Source organism: Nyctibius grandis, chromosome 25 (genome assembly GCF_013368605.1).
Source record: "Nyctibius grandis isolate bNycGra1 chromosome 25, bNycGra1.pri, whole genome shotgun sequence".
NCBI classification, from domain to species: Eukaryota; Metazoa; Chordata; class Aves; order Nyctibiiformes; family Nyctibiidae; genus Nyctibius; species Nyctibius grandis.
The window spans coordinates 7,363,508-7,379,576 of NC_090682.1; the positions used below are offsets into that span (position 1 = coordinate 7,363,508).

Genomic DNA, 16,069 nt, shown 5'->3' on the forward strand with positions numbered 1-16,069 from the left:
GGCCCAATGGGACGCGCCGGCCGCCGCGATTGGTGAGCGTGGCCCCGGCGCTGGCGGCCGCGCCAATGAGCTCGCGCCGCGTCCGGGCCGAGGGTTGCGCGAGACGCCGGGGCCGCCGCAGGTGCCGCCAGGACGGGCCGGGGCGGCGGTGGGGATGGCGCGGGTGCGCTGCTGGGCGCTGGCCTGGCTGCTCCTCGCCTGCCGCCTGCCCGCCGCAGGTACGCTCAGGGTGGCGCGGGGCTCCCGGGCCCGCTCCCGTCGCGGCCGGGTGCGGGCGGTGCGAGGGCGGGCGGGCCGGCGGCTGCCGGGAGGGCGCGGGGCGGTGAGCGGGCGGCGCTGCCCGCTCTTCGCGGCCTGTTCCCCGTCCCGGGCCGCTCAGTAGCGGGGGGCGGCTGGGCCGCCGGCGCGCGGCTCTGACCGGGGGGGTTTGTTTCCCGGCGCTGCAGGGTCGGTGGCGGTGATGTCGGTGGACGTGGGCAGTGAGTCGATGAAGGTCGCCATCGTGAAGCCCGGGGTGCCGATGGAGATCGTCCTGAACAAGTGAGCGGCCGTTCCGCGGGCCCGTCCCGGTAGCGGGGTGTGAGGGGGGGGCTCCTGTCTGCGGTACCGGGGCTGGAGGCCTCGTGGCGAGTGCGCGGGCAGGCGGTGACTGAGGGCAACGAGGGCTCTGTGCGTTGTTCCTCTTTCCGGGGGGAACGCGCTCCCTCTCTAGCCCGGGGCTCCCTGGCGGGTCCTGCCGCAGGCGAGCGGCTCAGGGCAGCGGCTCCGTTCCTGCCCTGACCTCAGCGGGGCTTGGCTGCGCTTTGGCCGCCTCCGGAGCAAGCGACCGAAAGCCGGCGTGGCCGAGGATGCGCTGCGGTTCAGACGTGACAGGGCGCAGCGTCGTGTCCTTGCCTGTCCCCTTCAGCGGCTGGGTTTTCTGTTCCCCATAAGGGAACCCGGAGGTGGGTTTGTTTTGCTGCGGCTGTTCAGACCCCGGACTCCTTTGTGGAGCCAATAAAGCTCTGCTTGCCCTTGGCTGCTGCTGCTGCAGCCCTTCCCCAAGGCACTGAGTGAAGAACGTGCGTGGGGGAGAGGGCGTGTGGTCAGAACATCTTTGCTGTCTGGGAGTCTGGGCTGAGAGGTAATAAAGGGATTTTTCACCCAGCTCCCTGTAACTTGGGAGCCCTCAATAGACCGGGGGAACGGCCTCGCTCTGCTCTGGTAGAGGAGAGCAGAAATAAACAAAGGGTCATCAAAGTACGAAGCAGCGTGTTCTAGAAAGCTGCTTTCTTCTTCGTGGCAAGTCCTTTTGCTGTAGCCTTATGTAGAGAATCGTGCTATGAGGGATTTGGAAGTGGGCGGCATGCACTGAGCTTAGTGGAAAACTTTAAGCCCTTTTGTAGTAAGTGTAGGGAGATGCTCACCTCGGTGTGCTAATGCACGAATGGGAGCAGGGATGGGTCACCTCTCGTTGAGTCCTCTTGAGTTATGGGAAACAGAGCAATCTGCCCACCGCAGCTCTGACTGTGAACTGGAAAGGCGCCTGTCTGTGTTTCGGTAAAGCACCTCATTTGCCCGTGTTCTGAGGAGCATCAGGAGGTACGAGAGCTCTGAGGGGGAGGTGCTGCTATTGCAGCCTTCAGGCGAACGGAGGCTGGCTTTCCTCTCCGTAGGTGGTATCCGAGCACCTTCCCTTGGTCTCTCTGAGATGGAAACAACGCCCTTCCTCACTGGGGACTCTGCACTGAACGTTTACCTGTTTTGACCGGTTTATTCCTCTCTTTCTGCACAGGGAGTCACGAAGGAAAACGCCTGTGGCTGTTTCTTTGAAGGAGAATGAGCGTCTCTTCGGTGACAGTGCCCTAGGAATGGTAAGAGCTCTTATTACTTGTGAATATATGTTTCTCCTGCTGGGTCCTTTGTCTGAGCTGGGAAGTTTTATTTCTCGTCCCGTACTTTTCTTATTTGCTTGGTGCGTTACTGGCTTTCTGTACTGGCTCTTTGCCTACTGCTCTGGGCCTCCTAACTCCCATAACAAGAGCTGCTCACCACGTAATTAGGAGGAGGTTTCTTTAGCAGCAGCAAAGCCAAAGAAATGCAGCTGGGTGATGTGCTTTTCCTTTCCACAGTCCATCAGGACCCCCAAGGCGGCATTCAGATACTTTCAGGATCTGCTGGGTAAGCGTTTCGATAACCCCCACGTGGCGCTGTACCAGTCCCGCTTCCCAGAGCACGAGCTGGTGAAGGATGAGAGGAGGCAGACCGTGCTCTTCAAGCTGTCCCAGTAAGTGGCTACTTCTGGGCTCCTTGCTGGGGGGGGACTTTGCTGCCCTTCTACAGCTGGCTCTGCTGTAATTGTCTTTCCTGTCTGTTTCTCGTAGAACGGTGCAGTATTCTCCCGAGGAGATGCTGGGGATGGTCCTGAACTATTCACGTGGTCTGGCTGAGGAATTTGCAGGTTAGGAGGATTTTGCTGTTTCTCACAGTATCTATGTGTTTGTGTGTTATGGGATTTGGGTAGAGACTGAAGGTGTCTGAAAACCCGTAAAGTTTTATCACCAGGATGTTGGGTGTCTGCAGCTGTAGGCTGTAAGCAAGACCTAGCAGCTATCGAGCTGTTGCTTGTTTCTAATATGATGTGAGTTTGGGGTCTCAATGCTGTTCTTGGGGGCAGGCACCCCAGGTCCTGCCCAGCTGTGCTGTGAAGGAAACTTACTGGTGATCTCTGGAGAAGGAGTGAAGTGTTTTCTCACAATTAAACAGTGAAAATTGCCCTCTGTTGTGATACTGGCTAACAGATAAGACTGTCACACATTTCCCATGCTGTGTTGATAGTGAAATACCACAGTAATGAGCGTTGGGTGAATTTCATTGATGTGTTTCACTTGCATAATTACTGGGAAGCTGTGTGTTGTTTGGTTAGTAATACCAAAGCCAGTCCAACAACATTTAGTCTGGAGAGTGAACGTAATCCAGTGACAATGTAAGGCTCCATGAAGAGAGTGTTTGTTGACATCTGAGGCATCCCAGAGTGTTTGAGAGTATCTGTCCTGGTTTTGCTGGGATAGAATTGTAGAATCAATGTTCTGTTACACTTTGTTTTTGTTTGTGGCTGGCCATGGTATGCAGGTTTCCATGGTGGTCAAGGCCATCAGCAGTTTTGAGTCAGCCAGGTGCTGCAGCTATGAGGGGCTAAATCCAGGGCAGCTGACCCAGCCTGGCCCACAGGTCTATCACATTCACTATAAATTGGGAGGTTTGCTGGGGATGGCCCTTCTTCTCAATGGTCGCCATCCCTGGAGGGTCTCACTGGTCACTCAGCCCCCAAGGCCGCTCTCCCGTTCGATGTGACCGTTGTGCTTTCTCTGGAGCCGTGGTGCTCGCAGTGTTTGGCACCTGGCATTCACTGCTGGGAGTGCACGGCTGGTGACCGCTGTATGGGCTGAGTATAACTCTGTGTATTTTATATCAGCATTAGTATTGATATTGGTTTTCTTGTTTTATTAGCTCTGTTTCCATTTCAACCCACGAGTCTCCCTCCTTTTCCCAGTTCCCTTTCTCGGCTGGGGAGGGGTCACTGGGTGATAGAGCAGCTGGTTATTGTTTAGCTCTGGGTGCAGGTGTTGTGGAGAGTGATCAAGGTTTAGGCTGCTTAAAGAATCACTGTCAAAGGTATTAGTAAAAGTGATTTTAATATGAATTTATAGAAGTGTGACTTAACAAAGTTCAAATGGTAAGGTTCACTCTATTACTTACTACAAAAGGGAGCTTGAGGTAGAATTGGGCTAGGGTGATTTACACAGGTATCGGGAATGGACAGGGGTAAAAGGAGAAAGGGCCAGGGAGACCCTCCTGTTGAGTCTCAAGGTTCAGAAAGGACCTCCCTGCTTTCTGAAGTCCTTCTCGGAGAGGAGTCCAGGTGTGGCTGGATCCAGTCCGAGTCCCAGACTTGGTCAATGGTTTATGTCTAAAGGAATTGGATACAGGGATTTCAGTGGTATTGATTCAACATGGCATTGTGTGTTTTGCATAACTTAGGGGTAGCAGCAATTTAAGATTTAACGCTAGTATGGTAAATTACAAGATTAGACTGCATGATTTTCTAGCAACAGTTAATCAATCAATAGTCAACAATCTACTAATATTAATACAATGACTTAGTTAAACATTCAACAAAGTTTCTTAAATGAAATTGCATATACACAGCACACAGAGAGATATAAAGATTAACCTATAATTAGGATGTTTCTTTTTCTGCAGATCAAAAATTTTTGTAATTAACTAATCTTTGAAAATCTCATGAAATCGAAATATAGTGAATTAATCTTTCATGTCACAAAAATCTAATTGTAGTGAATTACTCTTTCCCTTCGATGGCATCTGTCGGTGGACAGTCAGAATCACGTCGTGAGTCTATCCTGGACATCGTGAAACCTGCCCTGAGAGGCGTCCCAGCTCAAGGGGAGAGGCAGGGTCGCAGCCTGCTGCGATCCCCGAGAGCTCAGAGGGCCTCACTTAGGATCAGTGTTTATGAGATCGTGAGATGATTGGCTTTGGTCAGTACTTTTTTGTGGTGGCCATTACTCTTGTCAGGCAGTCTTGGCACCTTCCGGATCGGGCAGTGGTCCAGGCAGGAGGAGTTTGGGTACGGTTGGGGAGCGCCCAATCGCCCCAACTCACTGTTTTAGTCCATTTCCTGGGCAAACAGGAGTTTCAGGTGTGGTTAGGGGGTGCCTGATCCTACCAGCTCACTGTACTGTGCATAGGGTGGGGAGGTTATAACCCCCCCGTTATAACGCCTTTGCACGCGCCTGCACTGACGGAAAAACACCTTCCCTGCCACTCTTCCAGAGCAGCCCATCAAGGACGCGGTGATCACCGTCCCCGCCTACTTCAACCAGGCGGAGAGGAGAGCGGTTCTGCACGCCGCGCAGATGGCCGACCTGAAGGTGCTGCAGCTGATCAACGACAACACCGCTGTGGCGCTGAACTACGGGGTTTTTAGGAGGAAAGACATCAATGCCACCGCGCAGGTAGGCGCAGCTGGGAGATGCGGAGAGTCCCGAGCAAGTGGTGGGAGCCTGCTCGTGGGGAGAAAGGGCTGCAGATAAAATCAAAAGGAGTTAACTGTGAGGAAGGGGACTCTGCTAGTCAGGCAGTCTCCTCTGTTTTCAAGTGTTCATCAACCAGAGGAAGAGATGAAACCCTGTGTGAATACGTGGTGAAGCCTGAAAGCTTCTGGGGTGAGGACAGGTGGCTGGGAGTTCCTGTTTTGTAAACCTGTGTTTGTTCCTTGCCTATCAACCAAGGGGGAATAAGGTTAGCAATTTTCTCAGGTCTTGCAAGACCAGCTCTGAAATACTTGATTTCCGGGAGGTTGAAGAAACTTTTAAAGAGCAAAGCTTTGCTTTCTGATCTATAAAATGGATGAAAAGAGTTGTCATGTCCGCTTGTGTCAAGCGTGACCCTGAACATCTCCTGTGTTTGATCAAAGCACATAAAGCCAGGCTGGGGAGCAGGCAGTCTTGGCCTGTGTCCAGCTCAGACAGCAGCGGTTTCTGTCCTGGTTCATGGGGGATGTCCAGGTGTTTCTGCTTCACTGTCCCAGCTTCTCTTTTCAGAACATCATGTTCTACGACATGGGATCAGGAAGCACCATTTGTACTATTGTTACGTATCAGACAGTGAAAACTAAGGACTCGGGAACCCAACCTCAGCTGCAGATCCAGGGCATCGGGTAAGAATTCAACACGAGTTGCACGAACCCCACAGGTCTCAGGAAAGGAACTGTTTGTTTCCCAGTCTCTTCTAAATGTGGAATTTCACGGTGAGGCTTCAGCACAGTGATTTGGATGGCAGTGGGGAGCATTTGGAGCGAGAAGGCTCCAGTTGGTAATAATTTGGGTGTCGCTTCCGCTTGTGTGGAAGGTAACTGAGAACGTCCAGGAGCCCAGGAGGCAACCAGTGTCCTTCACTTGCTTCAGGCTTGCTTTTTTTATTGCCTCAAGGCATTTTAGCATAGCTCCATTTCCTATAACCTTACGGAAGTAGAGTGTGTCAGTTTGAAAAACAAAAAAATCCTTCTAGAGAGGAGTGAAAACGCAGCGCGTTGGACAGAGAAGGAGGGGGGTGCTGTGAATCACCAGCCCAGCGATTTCAACTCCAAAACATTTGTCCTGCTGTTCCCCAGAAATAGCTGGGACCCGAGACAGTTATCGTTTGGCTTCTCAGCTGTTTGACGTGCTTGGCCATAAGGCCTTTACGCTGAACATCGTGAGGTTTCTGGCTCAAAGGCTGCTGTAGTGGCGAACCTTTCTTTTCTGTGTTTCGTTACAACATGCTGGTTTTGGAACAGCCGTTGTTCTTTCACAGTTGTCGCAGCTGGTTGATAGTACTACAGCTACTTCTGACCAGTGGCCACTCTGCGTATTTGTGAAATAATACACAAAGTTTGCTTGTATTTCAGCTGGGTTTAAGTTGTTACATCTCCTTTTGTTCTTTTGCTCAGGTTCGACCGTACTCTCGGAGGTTTAGAGATGGAGCTTCGTCTGCGGGACTATTTGGCGAAGCTCTTTAACAATCAGCACCCTTCAAAAGATGTCCGGAAGAACCCCCGAGCCATGGCCAAGCTCCTGAAGGAGGCCAACCGCCTGAAAACCGTCCTGAGCGCCAACGCTGACCACGTGGCGCAGGTCAGACCTTCTGTCTCCGGGCTTCTGCTGTTTTAGGACTGAGGGTGGGGTGGGCTAAGGACAGGTGCATAGGAACGCTGTCCCTCAGCAGCATCTTCAGCCATGCTGAAGAGCGTCGCTCCTGGCGTGCCAGGGGCGGTGGTGGCACTGGTGGTGCTTCTCAGCTCGTGCCCACTTGGTAGCAGTGGTGATTAAGGGAGTGGATGAGAGGAGAGTTAGTCGTGTCAAGTTCGTTAAATAAACATCTGCTGAGAGATGCTGTCTGTTATGTCCACATTCCATCCTCTCGTCACCTCAGCAGGGGCAGGGTCCAGGTGAGCACGGTCAAGGCCTAGGTGCCTTAGGAAAGCTGGAACTTCTTGTGAACTGGGCAAGTCAGGCAGTGATTTTGCTTGGAGAATGCTCTGCCACTGATTTCATTCTGACTGCTTTTTGTGGACAGATTGAGGGGCTACTGGATGACATTGACTTCAAGGCCAAGGTATCAAGGCAAGAATTTGAGGATTTGTGCTCTGACTTGTTCCAGCGCGTCCCAGGACCCGTGCAGCAGGCTCTGAGCAGCGCAGAGATGAACCTGGTAGGTTTAAGAGGCTGAAGTTTCTATGTAGGGAGCTGCTGTTGTGTCGTGATCGAGGCATTGGTGATTGTTACCAGCACTGCTCAGAGGTACAGATGCCTGCTGTTGTAACAGAGGGGTGTTGCTGCTGCAGGGTCAAGCCGGAGTCTGTCATGGCTCCTTGTGCTACCCACCAGAAACAAAGGACTTGGAGGAGGGGTTTCTTTCTGTTAAAAAAGCTTTACTCCTGGGCTGGAGGTTTGAAACACTGATATTTCCTTTTTGTCTCTCGGACGCTGGTTCTGGTCTCACTCCCGAAGTTTTAACTCCAAGTGCCTGGAGCAGAAATATTGCTCTTCAGGCCTCTGCTTTGAGCGGTCCTTTAGAAGCCCTGTTAGGGACTGCAGTTGGACCAAACGCGATGCAGTCCTTTGGAGGGACTTACTGCGCTGTCAAATGCTCCCTTTGCAGGGCGCCAGCACGCTCTTGAGCGTCTTTTGGCTCTGGTATTCAGTGCAAGACACTGAGTTGCCTCTTAAAGTCCAGGTTTCCATCTGTTCTGGTCCAGCTTGCTGTCCGAGTCAGTGGCTCCTCTGGCATTAAACTGTGCTCTGTCTGATTTTGAACCAAGTCCCATGTTTCAGGTGACTTGAAGCAGAGGTCATGTTGTCGCTGTTTGACAGGCCTGACTCCAGGTTCCTCACACTGGCACGGCTCACGTCTGCCTGTCCAAGATCTGTCAGGCACTGACCTGCACTGGGACAGCAGCACGTAGCGTGGGTGTTCTCTGAGCAGCACATCAGTGCGTGGTGACCGGGGAAGGAGCGTAAGGAAGCCCTGAGCTTAGCTTTCTGAAATTGCTTTCTCAAGACAAGGTGACTGTTTCCAATCCCTAGGATGGAATTGACCAGGTGATTCTAGTTGGCGGTGCCACACGGGTCCCCAAAGTGCAGGAGGCTTTGCTGAAAGCTGTTGGCAAGTGAGTATGCGAGGCCCCCTTCTAGTCCATCTCCTACTGACAAGCTGCTGTTCGTGGCAGCGGCTGCAAAGCTGATGTCTGTTGCTTTTCACTTCGTAGAGAAGAACTGGGCAAGAATATCAATGCCGACGAGGCTGCTGCTATGGGTGCAGTCTACCAGGCCGCTGCTCTGAGCAAAGCCTTTAAGGTGAAGCCTTTCGTTGTCCGGGATGCCGCTGTGTTTCCTATCCAGGTAACCCTTGGCTTGCTTTCTCTTGGGTGAGGTATGGGTAAATGGGGCTGTGCTGGGAGAAACATCCCAGGTGACCTGTTGGATGCCTTTGAGTAAGGAAGCTACGAGATCGTTCTGCCCATCGAATAAAGCAAGCAGAAGAAAGTCAGCCCTACTGTAGGAGCGCTGTATCCGAGAAGCCAGGCACATAGAAACATCTGTTGAGAAATACTTGCCTGTCCCCCGACTTTTGCACGAGGGAGAGCAGCCCAACGCTGCGGAAACCTCCGACGTAAGGTGCCGTACAGGAAGTTTGCAGTTGCTGAGTCACGTTTTCTGTTTGTGGTGCAGGTGGAGTTTACTCGTGAGGTTGAGGAGGACGATAAATCCAAGAGTTTAAAGCACAACAAGAGGGTTTTGTTCCAGCGCATGGCGCCCTACCCGCAGCGCAAAGTTATCACTTTCAACCGCTACACGGACGACTTTGAGTTCTACGTCAACTACGGAGATCTGTCCTTCCTGAGCCAGGGTGACATGCGGTGAGTCGAGGCAGGGGCTGGGCAGCCCGCCCCACGGCACTGCAGTGTGCCTGGCTGGAAACCTTTGCTGCCGGGCAGGCCTGTGAGCCCAACTGGCCGCCAGCATGTGTTTGCAGATCTGCTCCCCAAGCTGACTGCGCTTTAGCACAGCGAACCGTGCCGCTGCCTTGCTCTGGGCAGTTGTCCCTCACTGCAGACGTCACCGTGAGGAGCGTTTAGCTGTTCTGCAGCGTGGTTATCCTAACTTTTCTCTGTGTTTTTGTCTCTGTGTCATCAGGATTTTCGGTTCTCTCAATCTCACTACCGTGAGGCTAAAGGGAGTTGGGGACAGTTTCAAGAAGCACTCGGATTACGAGTCCAAAGGCATCAAAGCTCACTTCAACATGGATGAGAGTGGAGTACTAAGTCTTGACCGGGTAGGCACCACCCTGCTGTGACCTTTGTCAGCCTGTGTGTTTTCCCGTTCTGTCCCTCTCTCTGGTAGTGATGGTCCCTGCTTAGAACTAATTCTGTGCTCCCCTCTCCAAGGTGGAATCTGTGTTTGAGACCTTGGTGGAAGACAAGCTGGAGGAGGAGTCAACACTGACAAGTAAGTGCTGGATTTTGATATTCATACTGACCGTTGTGTTTTACCTGTAGTGGCTGAGACAACTCCAACTGTGTTTCTTTGCTTTTGGGGCGTGGAAGTGAAGCGGTTAGTCTTAGTCTCTGATTGTGTACACAGCTCCAAAATTCCTAAAAGCCCTTTGCAAGTGGCTGCTGGGTGCTGCCAGGAGCTCCGAGATGTCATAGGCTCCTAAGGTGACGATGGCACGCGTTGCCTCTTGAAAAACAGGAGTTGTTTTCTCCTTGTTCAGCCACAGCTGCTCATTTTGAGAGGTCTGTCCTGAAGGGAACTCCTGCATCCACAGCCCCGCAGTATTCTCCAGTCTCATTATCTGGGTTGTGATGCCTTGATCTGTGCTTTTTATTGCTCAGGTTCTAGAGCACAGACTGCAGAGAGGAGTTGGAAATCTGTATGTTTGGAGGTGAAGGGGAGATGCAGGGGCAGCTAATGCACCCACAGGTTGAAGCTTGAAGCTTTTTATTTGAAGCTCCACATTTCAGGTGATATTCTAGCAGAGGTGGAGGCCCCGCTTGTCTGTGCACACGAAAATATAAAGTGAGGTCAGGGAAGGAAGAGTTTCTGGAGTGTATGTAGCTAACCTACACCGCCAAGGGAGCTCTGTGGTGATCATGACGGTTGTGAGGGGAAGAACTGAGAGCTGAAGATGACTTTCTTCCTCCTTTGGATACACAATAATCTGGATTTTTTTATCTCCTGTCTCTCTGTTGACAGAACTGGGAAACACCATCTCAAGCCTGTTTGGGGGTGGTGGCCCTGCACCAGAAACTGGAGAGAACCTGACAGACTCAGTTCAGGTGAGCCCCAGGGCCATTGCTAGCGGGAGGGAGCCCCTGGACCTTGCTATGGCTGCTAAAGAGGCAGCGATTCACGTGAGCAGAATTAAAGGTGTTTGGCAGCATGGCAGGATTTTAAACATTTTCAGAAAGTGCTGTATTCCTCTGGAGGTTTACGTGGCGTGCGTTTAAAGAAACTTGTGATCTTTGCTGGCAAGTGTTTCTGGGGAAGTCACTCATTTCTAAGTTGCCCTGGTGCTCTATGGATAGGCTTCTGCCTGTGTGCTGTCTGCGCGGGTGTCTAGCAGGCTCCTTCCTTCCTCCTGGGCCATAGAGGCACAACTGCCCTTAAGCTGGCAGCAGTGATTATGTTTCCTTCTAGTGAGATGAAAGCTCCTTGTCACGGAGTCATGTCCTGCACTGAAGTAACTCTTAATTCGTATTCTAGCTCAGCGCAGTCCCTCACTTATGGCTGCAGTCAGTGTGAGCGCTGTTTTTCATGTGTACGTGTTTTGCAGAGAATTCTGTTCTGAGAAACATTTGCATGGAATTTCTACTTTAAAAATGCTGTTTTGGTTTCCCCTTTGCTTGCCTGTGGTGACCAGGAAGAAGAGGAGAACCTCGCAGAAACAGGTAAAGAAGAGCAGGGGGAGAAACAAGACCAGAAAAGCAGTGCAGAAGATGCTGGTGAAGAGCAGGGAGAAGAGAACCAGCAGTCTCCAGATCAGGCAGAAACTGCCCCTCCAAAAGCAGAGTCACAGAAGAAGGAAGAAGGCGAGAAATCAGAGTCTCAGGTGAGCGCTGGATTGAAGGAGCAGGACTGTCATTTCGGTGCCCAAGGGGTATGTTTGGAACAAATAAGATTCCTACATTCTTCCAGTGCTAGTGTCCTGCCTTGGAAAAAAGTTGCAAAATCTTGCCTGAGAATGTATTTTGTCTGTTACAGGATCCCCAAGAAAAGAGAGAAAGTGCAAAAGAGGAGGAGCCATCCAAAAGTTCTGGTGACAGCACTGTTACCAAACCAGAGGAAGAGAAGAAGGTCAAAGCGCCCAAGAAGCAGAAGGTTGTCCATGAGATCACCATGGAGCTGGATGTAAACGACGTGCCTGACCTGCTGGAGGACGAACTGAAGAGCTCGATGACAAAGTACGTTTGAAATGGCTCTGCGGGGTTAAAGCTGTAGGTGAAGGCAGCGAGTCGCTTTGGAGCGGCGATAGCTCAAGCAGCGCTGCTGTGTATAACGCGGTGCTCATCTAAAGGCACTGGCTACCCTTGATTTCTGTTCTCTTCACGTGTTAAGACTCCAAGACTTGACGGTCAGAGATCTAGAGAAGCAAGAAAGAGAAAAATCGGCCAACAGCTTGGAGTCGTTCATCTTTGAGACACAGGTAAGAGAGGGATGTAAAGAAATGAGAATTCTGGAAAGCCCGTAGCGATGTCTTGTGCAGCTTGAATGCAGGGGAGTTATCTGAGCTGGGGAGGCTGATTTGAAGAGCCCAGCTTGTGTCTTTCAGTCGCTTTTTCTGCTACCGTTAGGCTTCCCGAGCCCATGTGGACTTGGGCGGTTTCCTCGATACAAAATGAACACTTCCCTTCAGTGTGTCTAACACGTTAAGCTTGGATGTCCAGTGTCCCTTACATGCACTTGCCTGTGTGTTTTGGAACAGTTGCACTCAGGCTCTAAAGAAGCTGCAGCATCTCAAGAACTGCTGTGTGGAAGAGGCAACTAACGTGAAGTGCATGTGAAATTATGGTTCTTGCAGCTTTACCATCACATACCTGGTGTGTCTGGGTGTGGATGTACCTGGTGTGTCACCGTCATGCTCCTGGTGATGCCAGGAGCACGAGCTCAGATGTGGGAGGGTTGAAGGAGAATCTCCTGGCCAGTGCAGGCAGCACCCCAGGAGTTCACAGTCCAGCCCAGCTGCAAGAGGGTGACCTGGTTGTTTCATGCTTCCACGCTCGGTGGTACTCGACAGGACTGCTTGCTTTGTTCTTTTCAGGACAAGCTTTACCAAGAGGAGTACCAGCTTGTCTCAACAGAGGAGCAGAGAGAAGAAATTTCCAGAAAGCTTAGCGAGGCTTCCAGTTGGATGGAGGAGGAGGGCTATGCAGCTGCAACTAAGGTACTGCTGCGTGTAGTCGGGACACCAGTCTGCCATCACTGACATGGGAATGACTACACAGGCTGGCAGAGTATTGATCCCTCTTGATCCTTTGTAATCTGGTTCTTGCAAGTTTCCCGCTTCCTCCGTGCGCTCTGCACAGAACAAAATTGGAAGTTCTTCCAGCCATGGGTGCATCCTCAACAGCTTCAGCAGTGACCTGTTGATTCCACATAAAGCTCACTCCCGTGGCTCTTTTTACTGTATTGAAATAGTATATTTAATAGAACGACAAAACCTGCAATTTTAACTCTGAGGTTTACAGTGTTAGTGGACAAACTAATGGTCTTCTCTCCCCTCTTCCCCGTCTGCAGGAGCTGAAAGACAAGCTCTCAGAGCTGAAGAAGCTTTGTAGGAACCTCTTCTTCCGTGTCGAGGAAAGGAGAAAGTGGCCGGAACGCCTGGCTGCCCTGGAAGGTCTGCTCAACCACTCGACCATCTTTCTCAAGTAAGAGCAAGCTGTTGGGAAGGGGAGTCGTGCAGCTCACACAGAACATGACCAGATGGAATGTGGTCTGAAAGTCACTAGTGTGTCTTGAGAAACGACGACCAAAACCCTGCTTACTAGTGCTCTGTTCTGCAGAGCTCATTAACAGAGGCAGGCAAGCTCCGTTTACACTGGGGGCACAGGAGGTGTCCAGCGCTGTACACACCGTTTGCAAGCAGGTTTTTCCCTCTTGGTCCTATGGCCTCAGCTTTTCCTATCTTCTCTGTTTTTCTGATCTTGTGATAGCTGCCTTTGCTGGCTCTGTATTGCACTCTTAGCGTCCAGAGATTGACTTAGGACTCTGTCTCCTGCAGATACAAGAGACACGAGTGTAAAATGTACTAATTGGTTGCTGTGTGCAGTGGCTAGTTATGATGGTGGTTGCTGGAGCTGTAAACACGGGGTGGCCAAGGGAGGGTCTGTTCAGTTTAACAGAAACAAGCTTTCTTCTCATCTCTAAGGGGAGCCCGAATGATTCCAGAGTCTGACCAGATATTCACCGAAGTGGAACTGAGTACACTGGAAAAAGCCATCAATGAAACAACGGTAACAAAGGATGGAATGGTTCTGGGGGAGGGTGGGGGTCACAGTTTGGGTTGTGTTTCCTGGTCACGTACTTTCACTCACGGAATAGAGCGCGCGTGTCTTGTTTCCACACCACCAGCAAACCTCTTCTGCGTTTCACTGTTTCCTAATGTGCAGCCTGACCACAGGCTGCTTTGGGGGGGATAATGGTTCTCGTGTTGTGCGTGGACAGTGGCGGTGTAGCCCCAGCAACCTGGCAGCAGTTTTTAAAAGCAGACACTGGGTTTGGAGGGTTTTGTTTCTTCATTTTGTCCTATGGCTGGGTAACTTAAGAACCTGGGGGAAGTGCAGCAGGGAGCAGCGTTATCCTGAGTAAGCTAGAAGGCCCAGGAGTGGTGACTTTGAGATACCCTGAGGTACAGTGGTTCCTGGAACCAAAAAGCATCTGAAAAGCACCTCTTCCTTCCCATCCCACAGATCTGGAAAAACGAGACACTGGCTGAACAGAACAAGCTGTCTCCTACTGAGAAACCTGTCCTGCTGTCCAAAGATATAGAGCTCAAGATAGCAGCCCTGGACAGGGAAGTGCAGTATCTTCTGAATAAGGCCAAGTTTGCCAAACCCAAACCCAAAAAGGAGAAGAACACCACAAAACCTGATTCAGGCAAGAATGCTACGGCAGCCTCTGAGCCCGAGAGCACTATCCCTCCCACGGAGGGGAAACAAGAGGGTAAGGAGCGGGTGGGGAGCATGTATGTAACTCCTAGTACATAACTGTAATGTGTAACATGCTTATGTGTCTCTGCCTTGAATGAAAGGGAGGTAAATAAGTGAAGACATTAAGTGTAGGATCAAATGATCCTCCTCTTAGTTTTCAGACAGCTGGGAAAACCTAGGTGTCCTTTTCCCCCACTGTTTATTTGTTGTTTTTTTCTGTGAAGGAACAGAAAGTGTTTATATAAACTTCCTAGGGTGGGTAGTCAGTATCTGGTTGGCTGGCTGCCTTGTAAGAAAGATAAGCCATCAATTCTGTTCTGGCTGACCAGAGCAAGTATTCAAGGTCGTGTCCTATATCAAGGAACAGAATGAGCTGGCAGACAGAGGCAGTGAGAAAAAAGGAGCAGTTCTGTGATGCTTCTCTGAGTGTTAGAGATCCACTGTGAGAGCAAATTACTACAGTGCTGCTGAGGCACCACAGCTGGCTTGTTTGTAAACCTCGCTGCTAGACACCATCTTCCTACACCTAAGCTCCTGTGTGTTCTCGCTTAATGTTTGTGCTATTTCTTTCTGCTTTAAACATAGACAAACCTGAGGATATGGGTCCAGCCAAGGAACCTCCTACAGTTGAGAAAGTAGCAGTAGATGATGAGCCTGAATCAGACTCTGGTGGGTAAATGTTTGAGTAACGGTCTGGAACTCAGTAGCTACAAGTGCAAGCTGTCTGTGTGCTTTTTTCCATCTTTTTATCTGTAGGAGGTAGTAAGATGGTAGAACCTCTGATTGCGAAGCAATTGTTAATTGTGCAAAGAGGAAGACTCAAATTTGGGTTCCTCGCTGTTCCTAGATTCTCAGTGTTGAGTGTGAAGTTATAATGTACCGCCACCTCCTGCCTCAGCAGCTGCTTTGTGCCTCGGTCGCTGCAGCTTGTAGCCAGTCCCGTAGCTGTAAGCCTGGCTTTGTTCAAGAGCTGATGTGCGGGTGTGTGTTTATTCTGCCAGTCCTGTTGTGAGCACAGCAGCGCTCAACAGGTGGAGGGCAGTAACCTCTTTGGAGCCGAGTATCAGTCCTCAAAGCATTCCTGTAATTTCTGTACCACAGACTGGGAGTTTGGTGCAATACTTAATCAACATTGGGGACTTCCAGTGCTGCTTTGTATGCTGTAAAAACTGTACAGTGTGTAACTGAGTTTTCTTCACTACACAGGGTCCAAAAAAGAGAAGACAGAAGATGGCGGAGAAAGCAGGAAAAACGATGAGTTATAACATCCCTGAAATCCCACTAGTGTCAACATCTATTTATTTCATGGTTACTTTCTTGTTTTTATAATGGACCTGGTTAGTCATGACATAAACAGAACACAACAGAGTCTGACAACAAAATGGGATAGAGATGTAAATTTTGTTTTTTTTCCTTCTGGGGATTTTGCCTCTACTAACTTAGTGAATTGTTTTTTTGTTTTTCTTACGTGTTTAAAGGTGGCAGTGTGCCCACCGAGCATTGTCTCAATTTCAGGACAGAAGTCACCAAAGTGACTTTTTTTGTGGAGAGAAAGCGGTAAAGAAACATCTTAAGCTTTGGGAAGTGAATTGGAACGTAAACTCTGTGCCACACCTCCTCTGGTGAGGATAAATGGGGTTAGTGCAGAAGCACATGTAGCTGAGATGGTGTCTTTGCCTACGGGGCTCGATCTTAAACTCTGTGGTTTCAGCGGCGGGGAGGTGTAGTCTCCTTTGGGTTTGTGGGGCGGTGGAGCGGAACCGGGGAGGCGGACGTTACACGCCTCGAGACAACAAAGTGTGTGTTTTCCATAAA

At 50.7% G+C, this 16,069-nt stretch overlaps 1 protein-coding gene across 2 annotated transcripts; it reads left to right on the forward strand.

Annotated features, from left to right (window-relative positions):
• The first annotated feature begins 120 nt into the window (after window positions 1-120).
• HYOU1 (hypoxia up-regulated 1) lies at window positions 121-16,069 on the forward strand. Of its 2 annotated transcripts, XM_068418247.1 has the most exons (24): window positions 121-218; window positions 447-540; window positions 1,775-1,853; window positions 2,112-2,266; window positions 2,364-2,440; window positions 4,834-5,015; window positions 5,604-5,719; window positions 6,491-6,674; window positions 7,117-7,251; window positions 8,127-8,209; window positions 8,309-8,441; window positions 8,772-8,959; window positions 9,237-9,375; window positions 9,488-9,548; window positions 10,299-10,381; window positions 10,966-11,154; window positions 11,307-11,506; window positions 11,661-11,748; window positions 12,364-12,486; window positions 12,840-12,973; window positions 13,474-13,558; window positions 14,015-14,267; window positions 14,840-14,923; window positions 15,461-16,069. In XM_068418247.1, exons 1-24 carry the CDS (start codon window positions 155-157, stop codon window positions 15,517-15,519), a joined length of 2,988 nt encoding a protein of 995 aa, XP_068274348.1. In that variant the 5' UTR covers window positions 121-154; the 3' UTR covers window positions 15,520-16,069. The 2 variants fall into 2 exon arrangements, with proteins under 2 accessions (XP_068274348.1, XP_068274349.1); XM_068418248.1 differs by lacking the exon at window positions 14,840-14,923.